The 18,115-nt window shown below is 65.6% G+C and overlaps 1 protein-coding gene across 15 annotated transcripts in view; it reads right to left on the bottom strand.

Annotated features, from left to right (window-relative positions):
- Nucleotides 1–280: 280 nt before the first annotated feature.
- Nucleotides 281–18,115, bottom strand: part of SEC16A (SEC16 homolog A, endoplasmic reticulum export factor) — a 32,188-nt gene continuing 14,353 nt past the window's right edge. For 5 of the 15 annotated variants that reach the window (XM_021081128.1, XM_021081129.1, XM_021081131.1 and 2 more), the window contains exons 5-30: nucleotides 17,824–17,950; nucleotides 17,115–17,455; nucleotides 16,034–16,176; nucleotides 15,185–15,246; nucleotides 14,959–15,097; nucleotides 14,404–14,643; nucleotides 12,883–12,980; nucleotides 12,455–12,536; nucleotides 12,226–12,343; nucleotides 12,001–12,112; nucleotides 11,749–11,854; nucleotides 10,806–10,946; nucleotides 9,954–10,067; nucleotides 9,618–9,810; nucleotides 9,079–9,303; nucleotides 8,548–8,627; nucleotides 7,405–7,554; nucleotides 5,843–5,923; nucleotides 5,638–5,694; nucleotides 5,389–5,500; nucleotides 4,915–5,052; nucleotides 4,578–4,672; nucleotides 3,910–3,984; nucleotides 3,336–3,395; nucleotides 2,555–2,632; nucleotides 281–1,836 (exon numbers count right to left, since the gene is read on the bottom strand). In XM_021081128.1, coding sequence (XP_020936787.1) covers nucleotides 1,768–1,836; nucleotides 2,555–2,632; nucleotides 3,336–3,395; nucleotides 3,910–3,984; nucleotides 4,578–4,672; nucleotides 4,915–5,052; nucleotides 5,389–5,500; nucleotides 5,638–5,694; nucleotides 5,843–5,923; nucleotides 7,405–7,554; nucleotides 8,548–8,627; nucleotides 9,079–9,303; nucleotides 9,618–9,810; nucleotides 9,954–10,067; nucleotides 10,806–10,946; nucleotides 11,749–11,854; nucleotides 12,001–12,112; nucleotides 12,226–12,343; nucleotides 12,455–12,536; nucleotides 12,883–12,980; nucleotides 14,404–14,643; nucleotides 14,959–15,097; nucleotides 15,185–15,246; nucleotides 16,034–16,176; nucleotides 17,115–17,455; nucleotides 17,824–17,950 — 3,236 coding nt within the window. In that variant the 3' untranslated portion in view covers nucleotides 281–1,767. Of the gene's footprint in view, nucleotides 1,837–2,554; nucleotides 2,633–3,335; nucleotides 3,396–3,909; nucleotides 4,673–4,914; nucleotides 5,053–5,388; nucleotides 5,501–5,637; nucleotides 5,695–5,842; nucleotides 5,924–7,404; nucleotides 7,555–8,547; nucleotides 8,628–9,078; nucleotides 9,304–9,617; nucleotides 9,811–9,953; nucleotides 10,068–10,805; nucleotides 10,947–11,748; nucleotides 11,855–12,000; nucleotides 12,113–12,225; nucleotides 12,344–12,454; nucleotides 12,537–12,882; nucleotides 12,981–14,403; nucleotides 14,644–14,958; nucleotides 15,098–15,184; nucleotides 15,247–16,033; nucleotides 16,177–17,114; nucleotides 17,456–17,823; nucleotides 17,951–18,115 lie in introns of all 15 variants that reach the window. The other 10 variants (XM_021081132.1, XM_021081133.1, XM_021081134.1 and 7 more) reach the window with 5 other exon arrangements.

Raw genomic sequence — 18,115 nt, 5'->3', positions numbered from 1 at the left:
CCGCCTTCCCTCCGCGGGCCCCGCCCCCGCCCCGCAGGTCTCGCCGGTCTCCGGACGAGGCGCAGGGTGGGGACCTTTGCAACAGGTGGGACTGTGGTTCCCCACGTCCCACTGCCGTCAAGATGGGTCTTGGCGTCCAGCCCGCCCACCACCCATGGGAGAGACACCCCTTCTCCGCCAGCTGATCCAAGTGCAGGGGAGGCCCGGGCGCCCCTAACGGTGACCTGGGTTCGGGAGGCCCTTGGATTTCCAGTAAACAAAGCGACACAGGTGAAAGGGCTTGAGAGCGCAAAATATTTTATTTAACAATTTGCATTTAGGAAAAATAGCAGCTCCCGCCTAGGAGGAAGCGTCTTGAATCAAAAGTCGCTGGCAGTCAACACGGAGAACAATGGGTGGGCTGCCCAGGAAGCCAACAGCGCCAGGCGGGTCTCGGGTCCCAGGAATCGCAGCGGACAGGAGACTGCGACTCCCGACGGCCCGTCTACAGGTCGGCCTCTCCCAAGGGGACACCCCGTGAAACATTCTGGAAACCGTTGTGGGTCTTTCCTCGGGATCAAGCGAACCCGAAGGGCTTGTGCAGACCCCAGGTGCACAGGAGCCCACGTGGATTAAAATACCGACCAGCTGCATCCCCCGCGGTCGAGAGACTACTTCCTAATGATTCGTATAAATACGTAAATCCTTCTCAGTCCCTTTAGGCTTAATGTGAATGTGAAGAGTCTTGAGAACAGTCGGTGAAGCCGGGAAGCGTGGAGTCCCTGGGAGTCTTCCTCGCGGTTTCACGGGGCTGAGCCGGCACGTCAGCCACGGAAGGTCTCAGTGTGCGAAGAACGAAGGGCAGAGACACCAGATGCCAGAGGTTCCGAAGAGAGGTCCTTTTAGCCGCTTTCTTGGCGCTGTTGCCCACTCCTTCGGCGAGGTACCCGGGCGGGAGGAAGCCCACTGGCTGGTACTGCGGAAACCAGCCCGGAGGAAACTCGGCAGGGCCCGTCTGCAGAGAGCGGGTCGACCCGCAGCTCACTACTCGGAAGGCCAACCCAACCCACACGCCACGGCTGTGCCGTCGGCTGACGGGTCAGTGTGGGTCAAGACTCCGGGGCCCTCTTCCGCACTGGCACCACCGCCTTGGACGGCAGGCCCCGTCCTCCGGGTGCGGGAGCCCTCACGAGACTAGGCAGAGCTGGACACGGCTTTGCCACAGGAGACAAGGGCTTCGGTAGCCAGGGCCTCTCTCAAAACCCAACGGAACTGTTGCTGAGTTAACCCACAGCGGCTTCCAGGCTCAAGAGTGGTGAGGCAGGGAGCAAACCGCCTCTGGGCGCCAAGCGGGCATCTGCCTTTCTCTTGAGTCGAAGCTTCACCGTTTCCTTCCAACCCCTTCAAGGCCCCTGGGGTTGCCTGGCACTAACTCGCTGTTAGGTCGTGAGAGGTGCCTTAGTTACCGAACAGCAGAGCCCCCCGCGGCCAAGAGGCCTCCGGCGTCCCTGGTGGTAACACCTTCAGGCGACCAAGGGGCTGGGGCCTCGTGTCACTCCTTTAGGTCAAAGACCCCACGCCAGAGTCCCTCTTCATCCAGCATCTTCAAGCTGAGGAAGGCGCGCTGCCCGTCTTCACAGAGACCGGCGGGGAAGAGACACGAGGGGATTTCTGACTGCCGGCCACGTCCAGTGGGGGCAGACGGGAGGTCGCAGGCCATCGGCCTGAGCTCCTGGTGGGCCGTCACCCCCTCAGGGCTCCGGATGCCAGTCCAGAGCAGCGACGGGCCTAGCTCAGTGCCGGGTACTTCCTCTGGCTAATCCTCCCGGTCCGTGAACTTCCCGAGGCGGCCGAGGCCTGAAACGACAGGGCAGGACCAACCTCAGCACACCTGTGCCCTCAGCGAGGGTCAGCGGGTCTAGGGGACAAGCCAGGACACAGGGTGGATCTTGCTTGGTGTCTGCGGGCCCGTGCTAACTGGCCGCCAGCAGCAGACCCTGGCCCTCCCCGCAGCCGTGTCAGGCAGGTGACCAGAAGGACCGTGACCTGGCCTGCTGGAGGGACAGGCAGCAGACGCAGCACCCACGTTTGCCCTCCCTCGAGAACCCTGAGCTGAAAGTCGAAGGTTTCTGTAAAGACATCAACTCCAATGACGTGAGAGGAACGGCAGGTGGCAACTGAGGGACGCTGACGGGCGGGCGCGCTGGGGTAGGACCAGCCCCGCCTGGCCGCGAAGCCCCTGGCCGAGAGGGAGGCGGCCAGGCCACACCAGGCAGGGAGGGGGGCAGGGTCTCCTCGGGACTGGCCGGGGCCCAGGGGAGCTTTCCCTGCTCTGCAAGCCGTGATCTGCCCGGGGGCTGCCAGCCAGTGCTCTACAGGCAGGAGCCGGGGCGAGACGGAGCCATGCAGGACCTTCCCTGGCGAAGGGCAGGAGCGACCAGGAGGCGGATGGCAAGGCCAGCCCGGGGAGGGAGCCAGACCGCCCCAGGCCACGTCAGCAGGGACCGGCGGGCCGGAGCCAGCAGGAAGGGGGCACGGGAAAGGCCTCCTGCAGGCGGAGAGCAAGGGCACTTACGTGGGCGAACTGAGCCGGGTTGTAGAAGGGCACTGCTGCCCCGGGGGGGCCCCCTGCAGGGGCGAGGTCACCGGGAGCCTGGGGGCAGGGAGAGCTTTCTCAGCGACAGGCGCACACAGAGCTGCCGTCTCGCTGGCAGATACAGACCCTCCGTCTGAACGGGGATCTCAAACACTTTAACAGGCGCCACAGAAGCGGGGGAGGTACTCGGTGCAACACGGGGCTTAGTCACTCAACGGCTCACACGAAAAGGAAGAACCAAAGCAGCACGCAGGCCACGCGGGGACCAGGACCCGCAGGCAGCGCCCGTCTGAGCAGTCAACTAGCAGGGAGCTCACCGCACGGCTCCACCAGGGCCCGCGTCTAAGTCCTACCTGGCAAACAGAAGGCCCCGGGAGGCCCTTCTGCCGAGCCCACGAGCAAAGCCTAGTCCCCGGCACACGGAGAAGCCTGGATGCTCCTTTGTTTCCCACCCAGCCGACCGCGGGGCAGCGGCCACTGCCACGCTGCCCGGCCTAGAGCCAACCTTCTCGTGCTGGATCAGCCAACAGAAACCCTCGCCGCGCCCAAGTCGCGTCATTCCCAGCGACCATCAGTGGGTCTGGCTGGAACGCCAGCCTCGGAGGGCACCCAGGGGAGGAGCACCGCTGCCCGGGTGCGAGGGGCGGGTGAGAGGCAGGCAGCGACACGTGCACGGTGACCAGCCAGCACAGCGGTCTCAAAGGAAGGACAGACAACCAGCGCAAGGCCACGGCCAGCGCTCACGGCCAGCCACAGGTACCTGGTTAAGATGCTGGCTTACTTCTCGTGATAACGAGCTCAGGGAGCTACAGCGCGAAAGCTACAAAACAGCAAGAACACACACAGACACAGACAAGTCAAGACCGACATGCGCGTCACGGCTCCAGGCCGGCAGTTTCATCCCAGAGAGCTTCACGAGGCCGAGAGACGCAGCGCAGTTGACTGGGAAAGAGCCACAGGCAGCTTAGCGCTCCAGTGCCAACGCAGCTTTCACTAAGAAACACCCACTGGCGGAGGGAGGGAGGCCTGTCAGGCCTGAGCCTAAGCAGCCTGGCCTCGTGACACCTGAGAAATGCCGACCCGGGACCCGGGACCGGAACCGGACGCCACAGGGGAGCCGGGGAGCGCGCCCCACCCCCCGCTGCCTGCTCCCACTCGCTCTGCAGAAACAGCGGGAATTTCCTTAGGGAATACGGCACCTGCCGAGTTCTAAAACGCTTCTGGACCGGCTTTGTCCTACCCATTCTCCGTTCTAAAGGAAGAAGCCATCTGGACAGTAAAAGCGGGCTTCCTCAGCCCCGACCTGGCCACAGGCTCACGCGGGCGCCCGTTACCTCTCCTCCCTGGGGACCGTCCGCTCCAGAGGGTGGGGGTGCCGGGCCCGGGAGCAAAGCTGCAGAGCTTAACACCTGCCGGGAAGAATCAGAAAGGCAGCAACCGGCAGCTGCCCAGGGACTCGGCGCCTCCCGCGGGTGTGGATGGCCTGCTCCCCCGTGCGCCCCCCCAAGGCCGCGGGGAGAGAGGGTTCTGCAGTCGGGGGCGCAGCCGTGCGTCCCGCGGCCCCCAGCAGAAGGCGCGTCCCTTCCGAGGGCCTCCTGTGGGCCCCGCGGCATCCTGCACCTGCTGCTCTCCTCCCGCGCACAGAGCAGGACCCTGAGGCGCGGGGAGGTTAAGGTGTCCCCACGTGGAAGCAGCTTTCACTAATGGAGACCCAGGGCCGAGCCCGGTCCCCCCAGCCTCAGAGACCAGACTCCGAGCGCCTGCGCTTCACGAACACGTCTCGATCACGCAGAGCACCTCCCTCCGCCGTCTGCTTCCAGCAAGACAACGTGACCCCACGGCGCGCCCCGGCTGTGGACAGGTACCCGGACGACGCTCTGGAGGAGGCGCGGCGCTCCGCGCACACGTGAACGCGGATCTGCACGCGCGCAGGGCTGGGCGGACGCTTGGGTGAGGGAGGCAGACCCGTGCCGTGGCCTCCCTCCGGCTGCCGCCCGCTCACCTTGGGTTCCGAGGCCGGCTCTGGGGTGGCGGGGGCCCCCGCTGGCAACGGCCCTTCCCTGCTGGTCCCCTCTGCAGGCGGCGCCTCCTCTGTGTCTGTGGAGGGGACAGTGCGGGAGGCTGCCGTGCTGACCAGCGCAGGGCCTCCCTGGCAACGGCCTGAGAAGAGCTGTCCCCGGAGGCAGAGGGGCACCCCCCACCCAGGAGCAGGGGGAAGCCCGGGCTCGGCCCTCGGCCGGGCCGCGCTGCCTGCGGGAAGCCCGAGACCAGAGGCTCTCTGCAAGTGCGCACGAGCCCAGGGCCCAGGCCCGCCAGACACGCTGCTCCTGGGCCCCTACCTGGGTTTGGTCCCAACAGGTGCGCGGGCATCGGGAGCGGGGCGAGAGGAGCGAAGAGCTCGGCGGGAGCCAGGGCCGGCTCGCTCCGCTGGGGCCCCCCGGGGTTCAGGACGTCCACGTAGCGCGCTCGGGTTCCGGCTGCGACAGGAGAGGGAGTGGGTTAGGCTGGCACTCCCGCTGCCTCCACCGGCTCGTCTTCCTTTCAGGAGAGGTTCTGCCCGGGTCAGGGGCTCCACCTCCCATCAGCGGTGCCCTTCTGCCAGCTCGAAGCCGCTCCGCCCCGCAACCCGCTAGCGCCAGGCGGCCTGCCAGGAGCGTTTCAGAGCCCTGGGTACCTGCATCCCCTAGGCTTGACCTCCCCAAAGCGGCACCTGCTCTGCCACGTGACAAACACGCACACTACGGCCACTGGGCCGCTGTACCTGTGGGACAAGATTGGCCAAAGGCGCCGAGTTCCCGGTTGGACCTCGTTACCTGCTTTTCTAGAGAACACGTTCACAGAGGCCCTGGGGGGCCCTCCGGGAGCGGTGTGGGCGGCCTGCGCAGCCTTGGGAAGCGCCGTGGGAGGCGGGGGCGGAGGCTTCTTCTGCAGAGGGAGGGACCGCTTCAGAAATCTGCCCGCGGACCCAAAGCCCGCGGGGACGCGGGTGACCTGGCCTCTGAAGAGCGGGGCCAGCCGGGCAGGTCTGGGCGGCGGCAGAGGCGTGCGCCCGGCGGGCTCACCTCCTCCTCCGGCTCGTTGACATCCACCCACCGGTTCCTCTTCTCATCCCAGACGATCTGGCACGGGGGGCACAAAGGAGAAGGGAGGTCAGCAGGCGGCCGCTCCAAGTCCAAGCCCGCTCACCTCGGTCACGGGCTCGGCTGCGGTCCCGGCCGCGGCGCCGCACGCAGACAGGCCGGCAGACACGCCACCCTCGGGACTCACCGACTTGTTTTTGTCGTCGGGCAAGTACGCCTCCGTCCTCTTCTTCACCGGCAGCCAGCGGGAGAACCAGGACTCGCCGCTCTGCACGTAAAACCGGGGGAGCGGCCTTGAGGACAGCGCTGAGCAGGGAGCCCGGTGCGGAAGGGTCAGGCCTGTCGGACTCCACGCGTGGACAGCCCGAGAGGGTGGGACCCAGGGCACCCAGTGGTGCGAGGAGTGTCGGGCAGGCAGAGCTGCAGGCTGGGCCAGTGAGAGCCCCCGAGACGGGCGGCACGGCCCGTGAGGGACCCTAGAGCCACGGACCCAGGCGCTGGGCCCCAGTCACAAGGGCACACTTCACGTCTGTTTCACCACAACTAAAGAAACGAGAGGCGTTCCCCTGTGGCACAACGGGATGGGGTTCGACCCCCAGCCCGGCACAGTGGGTTGAGGATCCGACATCGATCCAGCTGCGGTGTAGGTCACAACGGCGGCTCGGATCTGATCCCTGGCGCGGGAACGCCACGTGCCGCGGGACGGCCAAACCCACCCCCCAAACCCATCAGAGCCATGATCTGCTGTGGGGGCTTTCCGTATCTAAACACCCACAGCAGCAGGAGCCACCCTCCTACCGAGCGGTGACAGGCTGAGGGTTCGGGCTTTTCTCTCAGAGGCTGCGCGGCGCTCACCCCGTGTCTCTGAGCCCTCGGCAGCGGCGGTGCGACGGTGCTGGGACGGCCGTCCGCCGCCACAGCTGCCCCGGGGGAGGGCGAGTTCCACCCCCGATCCCTGCTCGTCTTGAACTGAGCTTGCGTTTCCCCGAGACGCCACCCATCAGAGAAACGCCTGCTGCCCTGAACTCGCGATGAAACCCACATTCCTCGTCGGCCTCCCTTGGAGCGAAGGGCGCCCCAGGAGGGGCGTTCATGACACCCACACGTCGCAGAACGTGCGTCTGTGACACAAAAACACCTGCCCACGGCTCAGCTCCCGGCAGAGACGGGACCAAGCTGGCGCGGCCCGCACGCGGGAGGACAGGGAGGGGGCACGAGCAGGGGAAGGGGCTCAGCACCAGGCTCACCAGGGAGACACAAAGCAACCCACAAAGAGGCAGCACCAAGCCGCTCGGGACTCCCGGGGACAGGTGGGCCTGCCGTGCGGCTGCTGGGAGGTCAGCCGGTACCAGCACCAGGACTGGCTGGCAGGATGCTCCAAGGCGATCCTGGGAGCCTGGGGCACATCCGGGAGGAACAGGCGCATGTGCCACCAAAAGAGAGAACAGCAGGCTCGTGGAGCCCCACTCCTGACAGCCCCGAACCGGAAAAACAAAGGGGCGTCGTGGCGCGAGAAGGTAGGTGAGACGGTGGCACACGCACGCGACAGGCGACACCACACCAAGGGGACGAGAAGGACCCTCCTTCCTGTGCCGTCTCAGGACAGAAGCCAGCAGAGGCCACCCTGGGGGCACCAGGACACCGGCGTGCCTGTGCCCCGCCCTCCCTTCAGACCGACTCGCCTCTCCTGGCCTCCGGCACGAGGGCTGCAGAGGGAGCTGCACCCTGGCCCGCGGGATGGGGCGCTACCTTCTTAGGCTCCCTGGGCTCCTTGGCCGCCGGGCCAGCTCTCTTCACTTCGGGCGTGGAGGTCACAGGCGGAGGTGGCTGCAGGGCACCCGCGCTGGCACTCCCCCAGCCTGGAGACACCCCGGAATCCCGCGACATCCTCGGGGAGCCCTGTGCCAAGGTAACATGGGGCAGGCTCACCTGGGGCACCTCCCGGGGGCCCTTCAGGCACCACGGGCGGCGCCCCCGGGGCGACGGGGCAGAAAGCGTCCCCTCCCAGGAGCGTCGCCCAGCGCAGTGCGGCCCTGGCGCCTTAGCCCGGGCACAGCTCAGCGGAGGGAGACGAGGCCGCGGGCACTTCACCAGAAGGACTGGCGTTCAAGACGTTCACCCCTGGGGGGAGCCCTGTTTGCTGCACACGTCAGCTCTCATCTTTCCTTTCCCAGAAACAGTACTTCTATGTCAGGGCAAGTGAGAACTTTAACAGCAGCCACGGCTGGGCATCCGTAAGAAGCTTCCAGAACGTGGTTCACAGACAAGCGCCTCTCTCCCCGCAAACCCCGAGGGATCACACATCTGATAAAACGAATCTTGATTTCAAGAAAACCACTGACGATTTGGGGAATCTAATTGCAGAAAAAGAGGCAAAAGTCGTGGAAGGCCTCTGCTCTAGCAAAGCTAAAACCGACACGGCTGTCTCAGTGCAGGCGAGCGCTTCCGTCCCGAGGGCTCAGCTTTACACGGTCGGGCCTTGGCCCTGTTTCCAAGAGCTCTTCGTGTTCCAAGCACTCGTGTTTCCTCTTAGGAAGCACATCGGGGTGTTCCCGCCGTGGCGCAGCGGAAACGAACCTGGCCCGCACCCGTGAGGACGCAGGTTCCATGCCTGGCCTCGCGCAGTGCGTTAGGGTCCGGCGTCGCCGCGAGCTGGGGTGCAGGTCGCCGACGAGGCTCGGATCTGGCGTGGCTGTGGCTGTGGTGGAGGCTGGAGGCTGCAGCTCGGATTCGACCCCTACCCTGGGAACCTCCAGATGCCGTGGGTGTGGCCCCCAAAAGACCAAAAAAATGAGATACTGCTTTTCTACTTCACACTCAAGAGCAAAGAACTTGAGTACTTCTGCGAGGGAGCGCAGGAAAACAAGAAGCTTTCTAAACACGGGCAAGTACCACGGCAGCGAACGTCCCACCGGAATCCTCTTCCAGCTCTGGAAACGCGCTTCTCCCGGGCGCCCCCTGCGGCGTCCCTCCTGTGGAGGAGGCGAGAACCCGTGTGAGCCAGGCCCCCGGAGCAGCGGGCGGCACCGGAGACACACACGGCCCGCCCTCCACACCCCCGCACGTCTCAGATGCCCCCAAGTGTGCGAAGACAGTTTCATTGCCAACACCAGGCTGGCCGAGCGGACAGTCAGCCGCGCAGCCCGGGGTCAGGAGCCGCTTTCCGGGAGCAGGGTCACAGCCTCCTGTGTGTCCTCAAGGGCTGCAGGCTGGCCCCTCAAGGCCACGCCCTGGGCACCCACTCCCACGTCATGCCCCACAAAAAGCCGGGTCACTCATCTTCAAGTCACGTCCCGAACGCTGGGCGTACGCTTAGCGCCCTGTGCCCCACGTTCAAGGCAGCGAGGTCTTTTCCCGCAGCCACCGCCTCAGACACCAGACCCGAAGAGCTCCGCGCTCAGGCCGGCCCCGGGGCGGACCCACCTGGGTCCTGGCTGCGGGCCTCCTGGAGAGACGGTGCGGCAGGCGGCTGGCCGGGCCCTGGGTACAGAGCTGCAGGGTCAGGTCCCGGGGGCTCTGGAAAGCCCAGTGCACAGCCCGAGGGCCCGCAGCCAGGCCCCAGCTCAGCAGGGCCCAGGGCAGGCGGCACCGGGAACACTGGCCCCTTGGCGGGGACAGCCAGCGGGCCCTCGGGGAGCAACAGCGGAGCTGCATGGAGACAAAGCAAGAGCAGGTCTGAGGTCACGAGTGCCCGGTGCTTCTGCCGGACATCCTTCCTTCGCTGAGGGACGGGGGGGCCCTGGGCCTCGGAGCGGCCCTGACACAACCCCCCAGCAGCCTCTGAGCCGGGGCTGGCTCTGCCCGCACTGAGGCCTCCCCTGCCCTCCTCCACCTCCAGGTCTGAGAGGCCTCCCACCCCCGGCCCGTCCCGACCCCTGATGCCGTTGACACCCAGTGGACGCAGCACGGGAGGGACCGGAGAGGGGGCGGCCTGAGAGCGGCCAGGACCCGGAGTGGCTCACCGGAGGGCATCAGCCGCACGTCCTGGCTTAAGTGCTCCGCACCGGGCACAGGGGGTGCCAGCAGAGGGTTGGCAGTGCCCAGATCTGCTGGCTGGGCGACTGCTGGACCATCGCAGGGCCCCGCCTCGGAGCTGGGTGAGCTGGGACCGCACTGCGGGAAGGCCCCGTCCTGACTCCAGGCCACGGTGCCCTCCTGCGGAAGACACACCTCAGCCGTCCTGCCTCCGGATGCCGCCCTGCGCCCCGCCCGCCCCCCTCGGTGGCCCCAGAGCCTCTCCCTCCCCCACCAGCCCCAGCACGAGGGCAGGTCGAGCCCCACCGCGAAGCAGCTGGCACCTTGGCCTGCTTCTCCAAGCGCTGCAGCCGCACCAGCCAGGCGGGTTCCGCCAGCGCCTCCTCCTCTGGCTTCTCTTTCAGCTGAGGGTCAAAGAGGCGCAGCTGGGAGGCGACCTGGAAACACACGAGAGATGAAGGCCTGTTCCCACGGGAAGGTTCTAGGACCTGCTGCTCCAGAGCAAAGGAGTCTGCAGAGCCAAGCTGGGGGTGCAGACGGAAGATGCGGAAGCGTCTCTGAAAGGCGCTCCCGTGACACGGCCCAGGAAGAGCCTGGCCCGGGACCGGCCACCTGAAGCCCGGGCACCCGGACCCAAGGGGGCGGGCCCGCCTCACTCGGCCTCCTTCCTCCACTGACCACCCCGAGCGCCCTGCGGCCTGAGGGGCTGAGGAGAGGGGGACATGGGGGAGACGAGCTAGGCCTCGAGTTCACGGCTAAAGCTGGGGCCGTGACGGGGACCCGTCCTCGTTGGCGTCTTGTGTGTGTCTAACACCCTCCATGACGGAAGCTCTTTCTGGCCTCACGCAAGCTCGCTCTCAAAAGTGAGCGTCCTGGTGGGGAGGGCCCCACGGCCGCGGCCCCAGGCTGGGGGCCGGCACACCGCCTTGTCCCACGGAGCGAGGGCCCAGCGGGACCCACAGCCGGGCTGCCGGGCAGCAGGGGCCCCCGCGGGAACTGCCAGGCTGAGGTGCCGGGGACGCGCTCCCCGGAGGTGGGTCCCTGTGTCACCGGGACACGGCTGGCATGTGCCCGCGGGGACACTGTCTCAGTGCTGTCATGACGTCTGTCCCGAGCCCCCACTGACCCCCCCCCCCGCCGCAGTGTCAGCGCGGCTCTGACGTCGCTGGCGTTACCTGGACCAGCTGGCTGACCAGCACCGGGGAGTGTCCGTGGGGCTGCGCCAGGATGCTCTTGGCGATCAGCTCGCAGTAATGGAAGGCCTGCGTGGCCAGCCCCATCTCGGCCAGGCGGCAGGAGTAGATGAACTTGAACACCTGAGCGGACGGACGGACGGACGGACCGAGTCAGGGACACTGCCTCCTCCCGGGCCCCGCCTCGCCCCGTGACCACCCTGCAGGCTGACGCGGCTCTGAACACGTCATGTCTCTCCTGGCGCCCCCTCGCTGCCCACAGCAATGCCAGTGCTCGTGCCTGGAGCTACTTATTTTTTTTTGCTTTTAGGGCCGCACCCGCGCACATGGAGGTTCCCAGGCTAGGGGTCCGACTGGAGCTACAACTGCCGGCCTCCACCACAGCCACAGCAACACCGGATCCTTAACCCACTGAGCGAGGCCAGGGGTGGAACCTGCGTCCTAACGGACACTAGTTGGGGTCTTAACCTATTCAGCCACAACAGGGACTCCCCTAAATGTTTTTGTGTTTTCTGGGGGATTTTTGCTTTTTAGGGCCGCGCCTGCGGCACGTGGAGGTTCCCAGGCGAGGGGCTGAATTGGAGCTGCAGCTGCCGGCCTCCGCCACAGCCACCGCAGCTCCAGATCCCAACCCACTGAGCAAGGCCTGGGAGCGAAGCGCAACCGCACGGTTCCTAGTTGGATTCGTTGCTGCTGCGCCACGGTGGGAACTCCTCCCCAAATGTTTCTAATGTTCAAGATGTTGAGAACCAAAGTTCAAACTCAATTCAACAGGCTTTAGTTCTCGAGTATCAAAAGCAAACGCCTCGAGGTTTCCAAAATCGCCGCCTCGTTTTCTAGGAGAGACCACAGCCTCGGGCTCTGCAGCTGGTCCGCACAGAGCCCTGGCCCACCTGGGAGCTGGCGCCCCGCGGTCCCCACCCACCTGGAAGCTGGGTAAGGAGCAGGCCTGTGTCCCCAGGGACTGGGCGTACTCGTAGGCCTCTGTCCTCTGAATGGCTTCGTTGGTCGCAAACTTGAAAAACGGCAAACTGTGGAGGAGACGGGGTCCCTTGACCCTGAGCAGGTCACGCAGGGGCTGACATTCCGCGCGCCCTGCTCGCCCGCGCCGAGGCCGGGGAGCCAGCAGAGCGGCCACTTCCTTCCTCAGGGAAGACGGACGCTGCTAGGCCCTCACCTGTGGTTGGATCCGATTAAGACAAGTTTTGTGGTTTTCTTGGTATAGACCCCAAATCCAACCTGGGCCATGAGGTAGCAAAAGTGGGCGGCGTCCAGGAGACCCTTGGAGGCTGGAGGCACACAAAGCGTGTCCGTCACCGGGGTTGGCCGGGGCCGCGCCAGACGGAAGGGACAGCCTCGTGGCCCCGAGCACCCGCCCGGCCACCTCCGGGCCGTGCCTCACCCAGCGTGTCACCCATGGTGGCCATCGTCCTGGACTCCACGTCCACGTTGTTGTTCAGGTTGGACAGCACCATGGCCAGATGGGGCCTCCAATCCCCCCACTTCTCATCTCCGCAGCACTGCGCAGGGAAAGCAGAAGCCAGCCTCACCCTCGGAGCAGAGGCACCGTGACCGCAGAGAGCGACCCTGCGGGCAGGCCTGGGGCCCGCGGCAGGACCCCCGCCACTGACCGTGGACGCGGCCGGCATCCGCCCTGACATCAGCTGGTAGACCGTCTGCAGGGGGTCGTTGATCGGGAGGCTGTTGGCGAACCTGGGCACACAGGCGGGGAGACCAGGCTCAGCCCGGCCCAGGGAGCAGGGCGCAGGGAGCAAGCCCACTCCCATCTCAGCCCCTCTGGCCGGAGGCTGAGCGCTTGACTCAGCCCAGTGGACGCGCCACACGGTTTTCAGAAGCCACCGAAAATGAAGGCGAGGGGATTCACTGAGACTTCTACAACTCAAAAGCATGCCCCTGATGTCTGGAAAAAATTCAGTCCCCAAGCACCACTGCCAGAGGCCACGGGGCCTGTAAGTGCCCAGTGCAGACGGGGCCCCGGCCCTCTGACAGGGGCACCTCAGAGCTGCCGCGACACCCGGAGACGGTCCACGCAGCACACCTGGTCATGACTCGGGCGTGTGTCCGGCTGTCCATCTTACTGGCCAGCAGCAGGGCGTGACCCCACAAGCCGCTCTTCATCGCGGACTCTAAGGCATCCTGCAAAGCATTTCAGGGGTTATCCGCGTTCTCGGAACGCGGGGGGCGGGAGCAGACGGGACTGAGGCGTGTGGGGCCGCCCCGTGGGGGAGGGAGGGCTCAACCGCAGACACACACGGTCCAGGCTCGGCACCGAGAGGAGAGGTCCACCGCTTCCCTGAGTCGCAAAGTCCCTCGGAAGGAGGTCTCTGTGGGCTCCCGCTTCTGCCGGCAGCACGGAGGATGAGCCCGGCACTCAGAACCAGGGACGGCCACCCCAGCCCCCACCAGCCGTGAGAAAGGCCACTAGCCTCCACTCCCCACCCAGAATGAGCCCCGCGGCCTCCAGGGGTATCTTCTCAGCACGGACAGGGCCTCCCCGCGTCCAAAGTAACCAGGAGTGTGACTTAGAAAAGGGCTGGAGGAGTTCCCGTCGTGGCGCAGTGGTTAACGAATCCGACTAGGAACCCTGAGGTGGTGGGTTCAATCCCTGGCCTCGCTCAGCGGGTTAAGGATCCGGCGTTGCCGTGAGCTGTGGCGTAGGTTGCAGACGTGGCTCGGATCCTGTGTTGCCGTGGCTCTGGTGGAGGCCTGCAGCTACAGCTCCGATTCGACCCCTAGGCTGGGAACCTCCACATGCTGCAGGAGCGGCCCTAGAAAAGGCAAAAAAAAAAAAAGGGAGACGTTCTGGAACGGAGATCACCAGGGACCACAGCTGCCAGCCGACGTGACTCCCGTCAGCTGTGAAAGGCCCACGTTAAGATCACTTACTTGGCAAAATCACAAGAGTGCCAAGACCTCAGGGCTCGCCAGACCCTGCTGTCAGAGCCAAGCAGGCACCCAGGATGTGCCAATGCCGGGCCAGTCTCCACAGACCCTGCTGCCCACAGGCCTTGGCCCGGGCTGTGCCCCTCACTCCAACAAGGGTGAGCAGACCCCAACTGCGTGGGGACACAGTGACCTCCTGTCCGGGGCACACGAGTCCCTGGGAGGCTGCCTGAGCGCAACAAACCCGCTCATTTGTCGAAGGACTAAAGACGGAACCGCGATCTTCAACACCAGCCGTGCTCACGAGAAACACTGGTCACACCTTCAGAGACGACACAGGCTGCCAGGCTCCTTCTCTTTCTTCCTTCTTTTTAGGGCCGCACCCGCGGCACAAGGAGGGTCCCAGGCAAGGGGTCCAATCAGAGCTGCAGCTGCCGGCCTCCACCACAGCCACAGCCACGCCAGATCCGAGCCGTGTCTGCGACCTACACCCCAGCTCACAGCAACGCCGGCTCCTCAACCCACCAAGCGAGGCCAGGGGTCGAACCTGGCATCCTTGTTCAGGTTGATGCCAGTTGGGGTCACTACTGCTGAGCCACAACGGGAACTCCACTGCCAGACTCTCGGCAGAGAGCGCGTTTCGCCCGAGATGCTGGAGGCCGCCGCCGCCACTTACCTTCTTCCGGCCGTAGAGGAGCAGCTCCCTGAACCTCTCCGTCTCCTTCTCCAGGCTGCTGGCGGCCTGACTGTCTGTGAGAAATGAGAGCTGGGCCTCCCCGGACTCCTCCTCCTCCACCTGCTCCACGGCCTCGTTGGTGAAATCAATCAGGTTGGCCTCATCGGGCGACTTCCCAGGAAGCCACACGGTCCTGTGGTCGCGTAACAACAGTTCCGCGACGTCTGTGCCCACCACCGTCTGCAGGTCGGGCGAGAACGGCTGCTCAGGACACGGGCAACTCGCCACAGGGGTGACAGGCAGTCCCAGCCCCGGGCCGGCGGGCGCCCCACCTCGGCACAAGGCCGCTGCCCGAAGGGGCCAGGAGCGAGGTGGGCAGGCCGCTGGCTGTGAGCCCAGTGCGCCCTTCACCCCAAACCACCGACCGGACGCTTCCCAGGGACGTGGCACGGACCCCGCACACAGCCCGGCACGGAAAGCCCACCAACTCCTAGGGGCCGGAGGATCCCCAGGCCACCCCTGCCGAGGAGAGCCGAGCCGGAAGGAGCGACGCACCCCGTTCTGCCTGCATAACAGGACAATGAAACTCCAAAGGAGACTTGCAGACTCTTTGTCAATTAAATGTTCATTCTGCAAACATTTTGTAGCTTTGTTCTGTGCAAAATTAATAACATCCACTTTATGGGTGTCATCTCTGAAAAAAGAGCACACACTCAGTGAACCGCAACCACGGCGTCCGAGGGGCCCGCGCGGGCGGCGCGACCGGCCCACAGGCACGTACTTGCCGAGAGGTCCCGGGAAAGCCCGCATCTCCTCCTGCTCCGGCGTGTGCTGCAGCAGGATCTGGGGGGCACAGGCGGGGAGAGAGAGCGGCTCATGGGGTGGGCACGCCAACGCCTGGCCCACGGCTGCGGGCTCCAGGCCACGCGGGAGCCTGGGCGTGTCTGCCCCACCCCAGCGATTCTCTGGCTTCAAGCAGTGACACCCATTCCCCCACCCAAATTCTGATGCGGGGCCTGGATCCTCGGGGTAGAAAAGGCTGCCAGGGTGCAGACAGGGCCCCGCAATCCACGATCATGAAGCATCTCCGCCCACTCTCCAAAGTCCACAGATGAGCTCGAAGGCAGGCCTCCCTCCAAACCAGAAATTCCAGGAGACGGAAAGCGAATACCCAACACAACTTAGTCTAACACAGCACCCAGAGCAGCTTCTTCTTCTCCCCCCCCCCCTTTTTTTTAGCAGCTGTACCTGCAGCCTACGGAAGTTTCCAGGCTCAGGGTGGAACCAGAGCTGCAGCTGCCGGCCTACACCACAGCCCCAGCAATGCCGATCTGCGCTGTAGCTCGCAACAACGCTGGATCTTTAACCCACGGAGGGAGGCCAGGGATCAAACCCGCATCCTCACGGACACTAGGTTGGGTTCTTAACCCACTGAGCCACAACGGGAACTCCCAAAGCAGATTCTTAAAAATGCCAGCTTCTGGGAGGAGCTGGAGGTGACGGAGCAGAAACCTCATGCTAACTGGAGGCTCAGGGACATAAGCCTTTCCCAAGGTCGGTCACCGGCTCCGCAAGTTGAAGATGACAGACCAAAGCCGGGCCAGGGCTGAACGGCGAGCCGAGGACTCACCTCCATGCTGTGAACTTCGACCAGGGCAGGCTGGCCTTCTGAAGGCAGGTTTGGAATCACTTTAAGAAGCTGGCCCCCAGGACCAAACCTGGCACAGACATGCGGCACCGAGAACTTCTCAGGGGAAGTTGGTCTCGACGGAGCTACGGTCAAACACAGCGAAAAACAAGCCATCAGCTCGTCACGCGTCAACGCTTCTGAACTGACCCAGCAGCTTAGACTTCGAGCCCCCCGTGCAGCTGGAATCACAGATGCATCACGACGAACTGACTTCGGACCGAGTCAGCAACCGTGCAGCATCCCGTGAAGGAGGAGACCAGCATCAGAGAGCCCCTGTCAGAGCCGGGAACCGCTCTCTGCCAGGAAACCGTCCTTTAAAAACCGCCGCACAAGCACACGTCAGGGACGCAGTGCCCACGTGCCGGTGCCCAGAGCCCGGCTCCGCTCCAGCGCGTGAGGTCAGAGCAGCAACACAAGCGACCAAGACAGAAGCGCGCCAGACAGAAGCGCCCGCGGTTCCAACGGAAGTGCCCGCTCCAGGGAACAGACTTGCGCCGCAGCAGCCGCTTGAGCGACTGCAGTGACGGCGCAGGATCCCCCACCGCCGAGCCACGCGAGGACTCCGCAGGCGAGGTCTCGGCTCAAAGGGGCGTCCTTAAGAAGGCCCATCACACTTAGCCTCGCACGGCCCCTTGAGAACCTCGGCTGATGCCGCATCTCAGAGCGGACGGGAGGCTGCGACGCGTGTGACGAGCGTGCCGAGGAGTCTCTCGAGGGGAAGGAGAGGTTCCCCGAGATTCCGAACACCGCCGACCCGTGTGGGTACCGGCCCTGCCCGAGACCTCGGCGGGGAGCCGCCAGCAGGGTCCGACTGCGATGACGTGCGGCCCAGGCCGGGCGGCTCTCAGGCCCGTGGGCCAAGCTGCAGCCCGAAGGACACGCTCGGCCCAGGCGCTGGGACACCGCGTCCCTGCTCTGGGGGAGGCCGCGGCCAGGCCGCCAGCACCCAGCCCCTTCTTCCACAGGCTCGGCAAGCGCCCCGGCGAGGCTCGGCCCCCGGGGCCCCGGCCTCAGCACAAACCTGCTTCCACCGAGGGCCAGGTGGCGTCGGCGGCGTAGCCGAACTCGGGGAAGCCCGGGCCGCTGTAGGTGCCGTAGGCGTAGTCGCCGTGGAAGGAGCCGGGCGGAGGCGGCGCCTCGTAGGGCCCAGTGGCCGCGTCGTGGGCCCTGTAGACCTGGCTCTGGTGGGAGTGGGAGCTGAAGCTGCTGCGGCGGCTGCGCAGGCTGGGCGCCGAGGGCTCGCTGTGCGCGCTGCGCCGGTCCGCCTCCTCCCCGTACGGGTCCCGGGGCGGCTCGGGCTCGTCGTCGAAGCTGCCGGCAAAGCGGGGGTCGTACCTCCACTGGTCGTCGTACTTCTCGGGCCTGGGGAGCAGCGAGCAGGCGCGGAGCCCAGTCTGGGTGAGACCCCGGGTCCCCGCAACCCGCCACGCACCCGCTGCCCCGAGTCAGGGCCCGGCCTCCAGCGGGCGCTCCGCGGCCCAGGCCCCAGCTCAGACCCCGCCTTGAGACACAGAGGAAGACGCTGCAGGCTGCCCCCCCCCCGAGGGGGAAGGGGGGCGAGGTGATCTCCTGCAGCGGGGCCTCCCACAGCCCCCAGAGAGAGCCGCCGGGGTCCCCCCGCCGCCCCCGGAGCCAGAACCAGACCCGGCTGGAGCTGGAATGCGCTACAAAGACAGGCACAGCTCTGACCTCCTTCCGGGCAGCCCACTGCCAGAAGGCACGTCACCAACCTGTCACCATAAGCATGGTTTTCTCTCCTGTAGGCCTCGTACTCGGCTTCGTACCAATACCTCCGGTCGTAGGTGCGGGGATCCCGGACTCGGGGGCCGTAGTGGTACCGATCCCAGCGGCCTGGGTCTGCAAGCAAGAGGTGCCTGGGTCCATACAACACGCAAGGGACACCCCAGGACCCAACAGTGCTTCCCGCCTCCCAGAGGAACCACCGTCCCCCCCAAAATCAGCAGGACCCCAGGAAATGGGGGTGAGACAGAGGACCTGGCTTGAGCTCGCCTGTACTATGAC

Source organism: Sus scrofa, unplaced genomic scaffold, assembly GCF_000003025.6.
Source record: "Sus scrofa isolate TJ Tabasco breed Duroc unplaced genomic scaffold, Sscrofa11.1 Contig1206, whole genome shotgun sequence".
Taxonomy (NCBI): domain Eukaryota; kingdom Metazoa; phylum Chordata; class Mammalia; order Artiodactyla; family Suidae; genus Sus; species Sus scrofa.
Note: the sequence above shows the minus strand (reverse complement) of the source record. Positions and strands in the feature narration are given on the sequence as shown.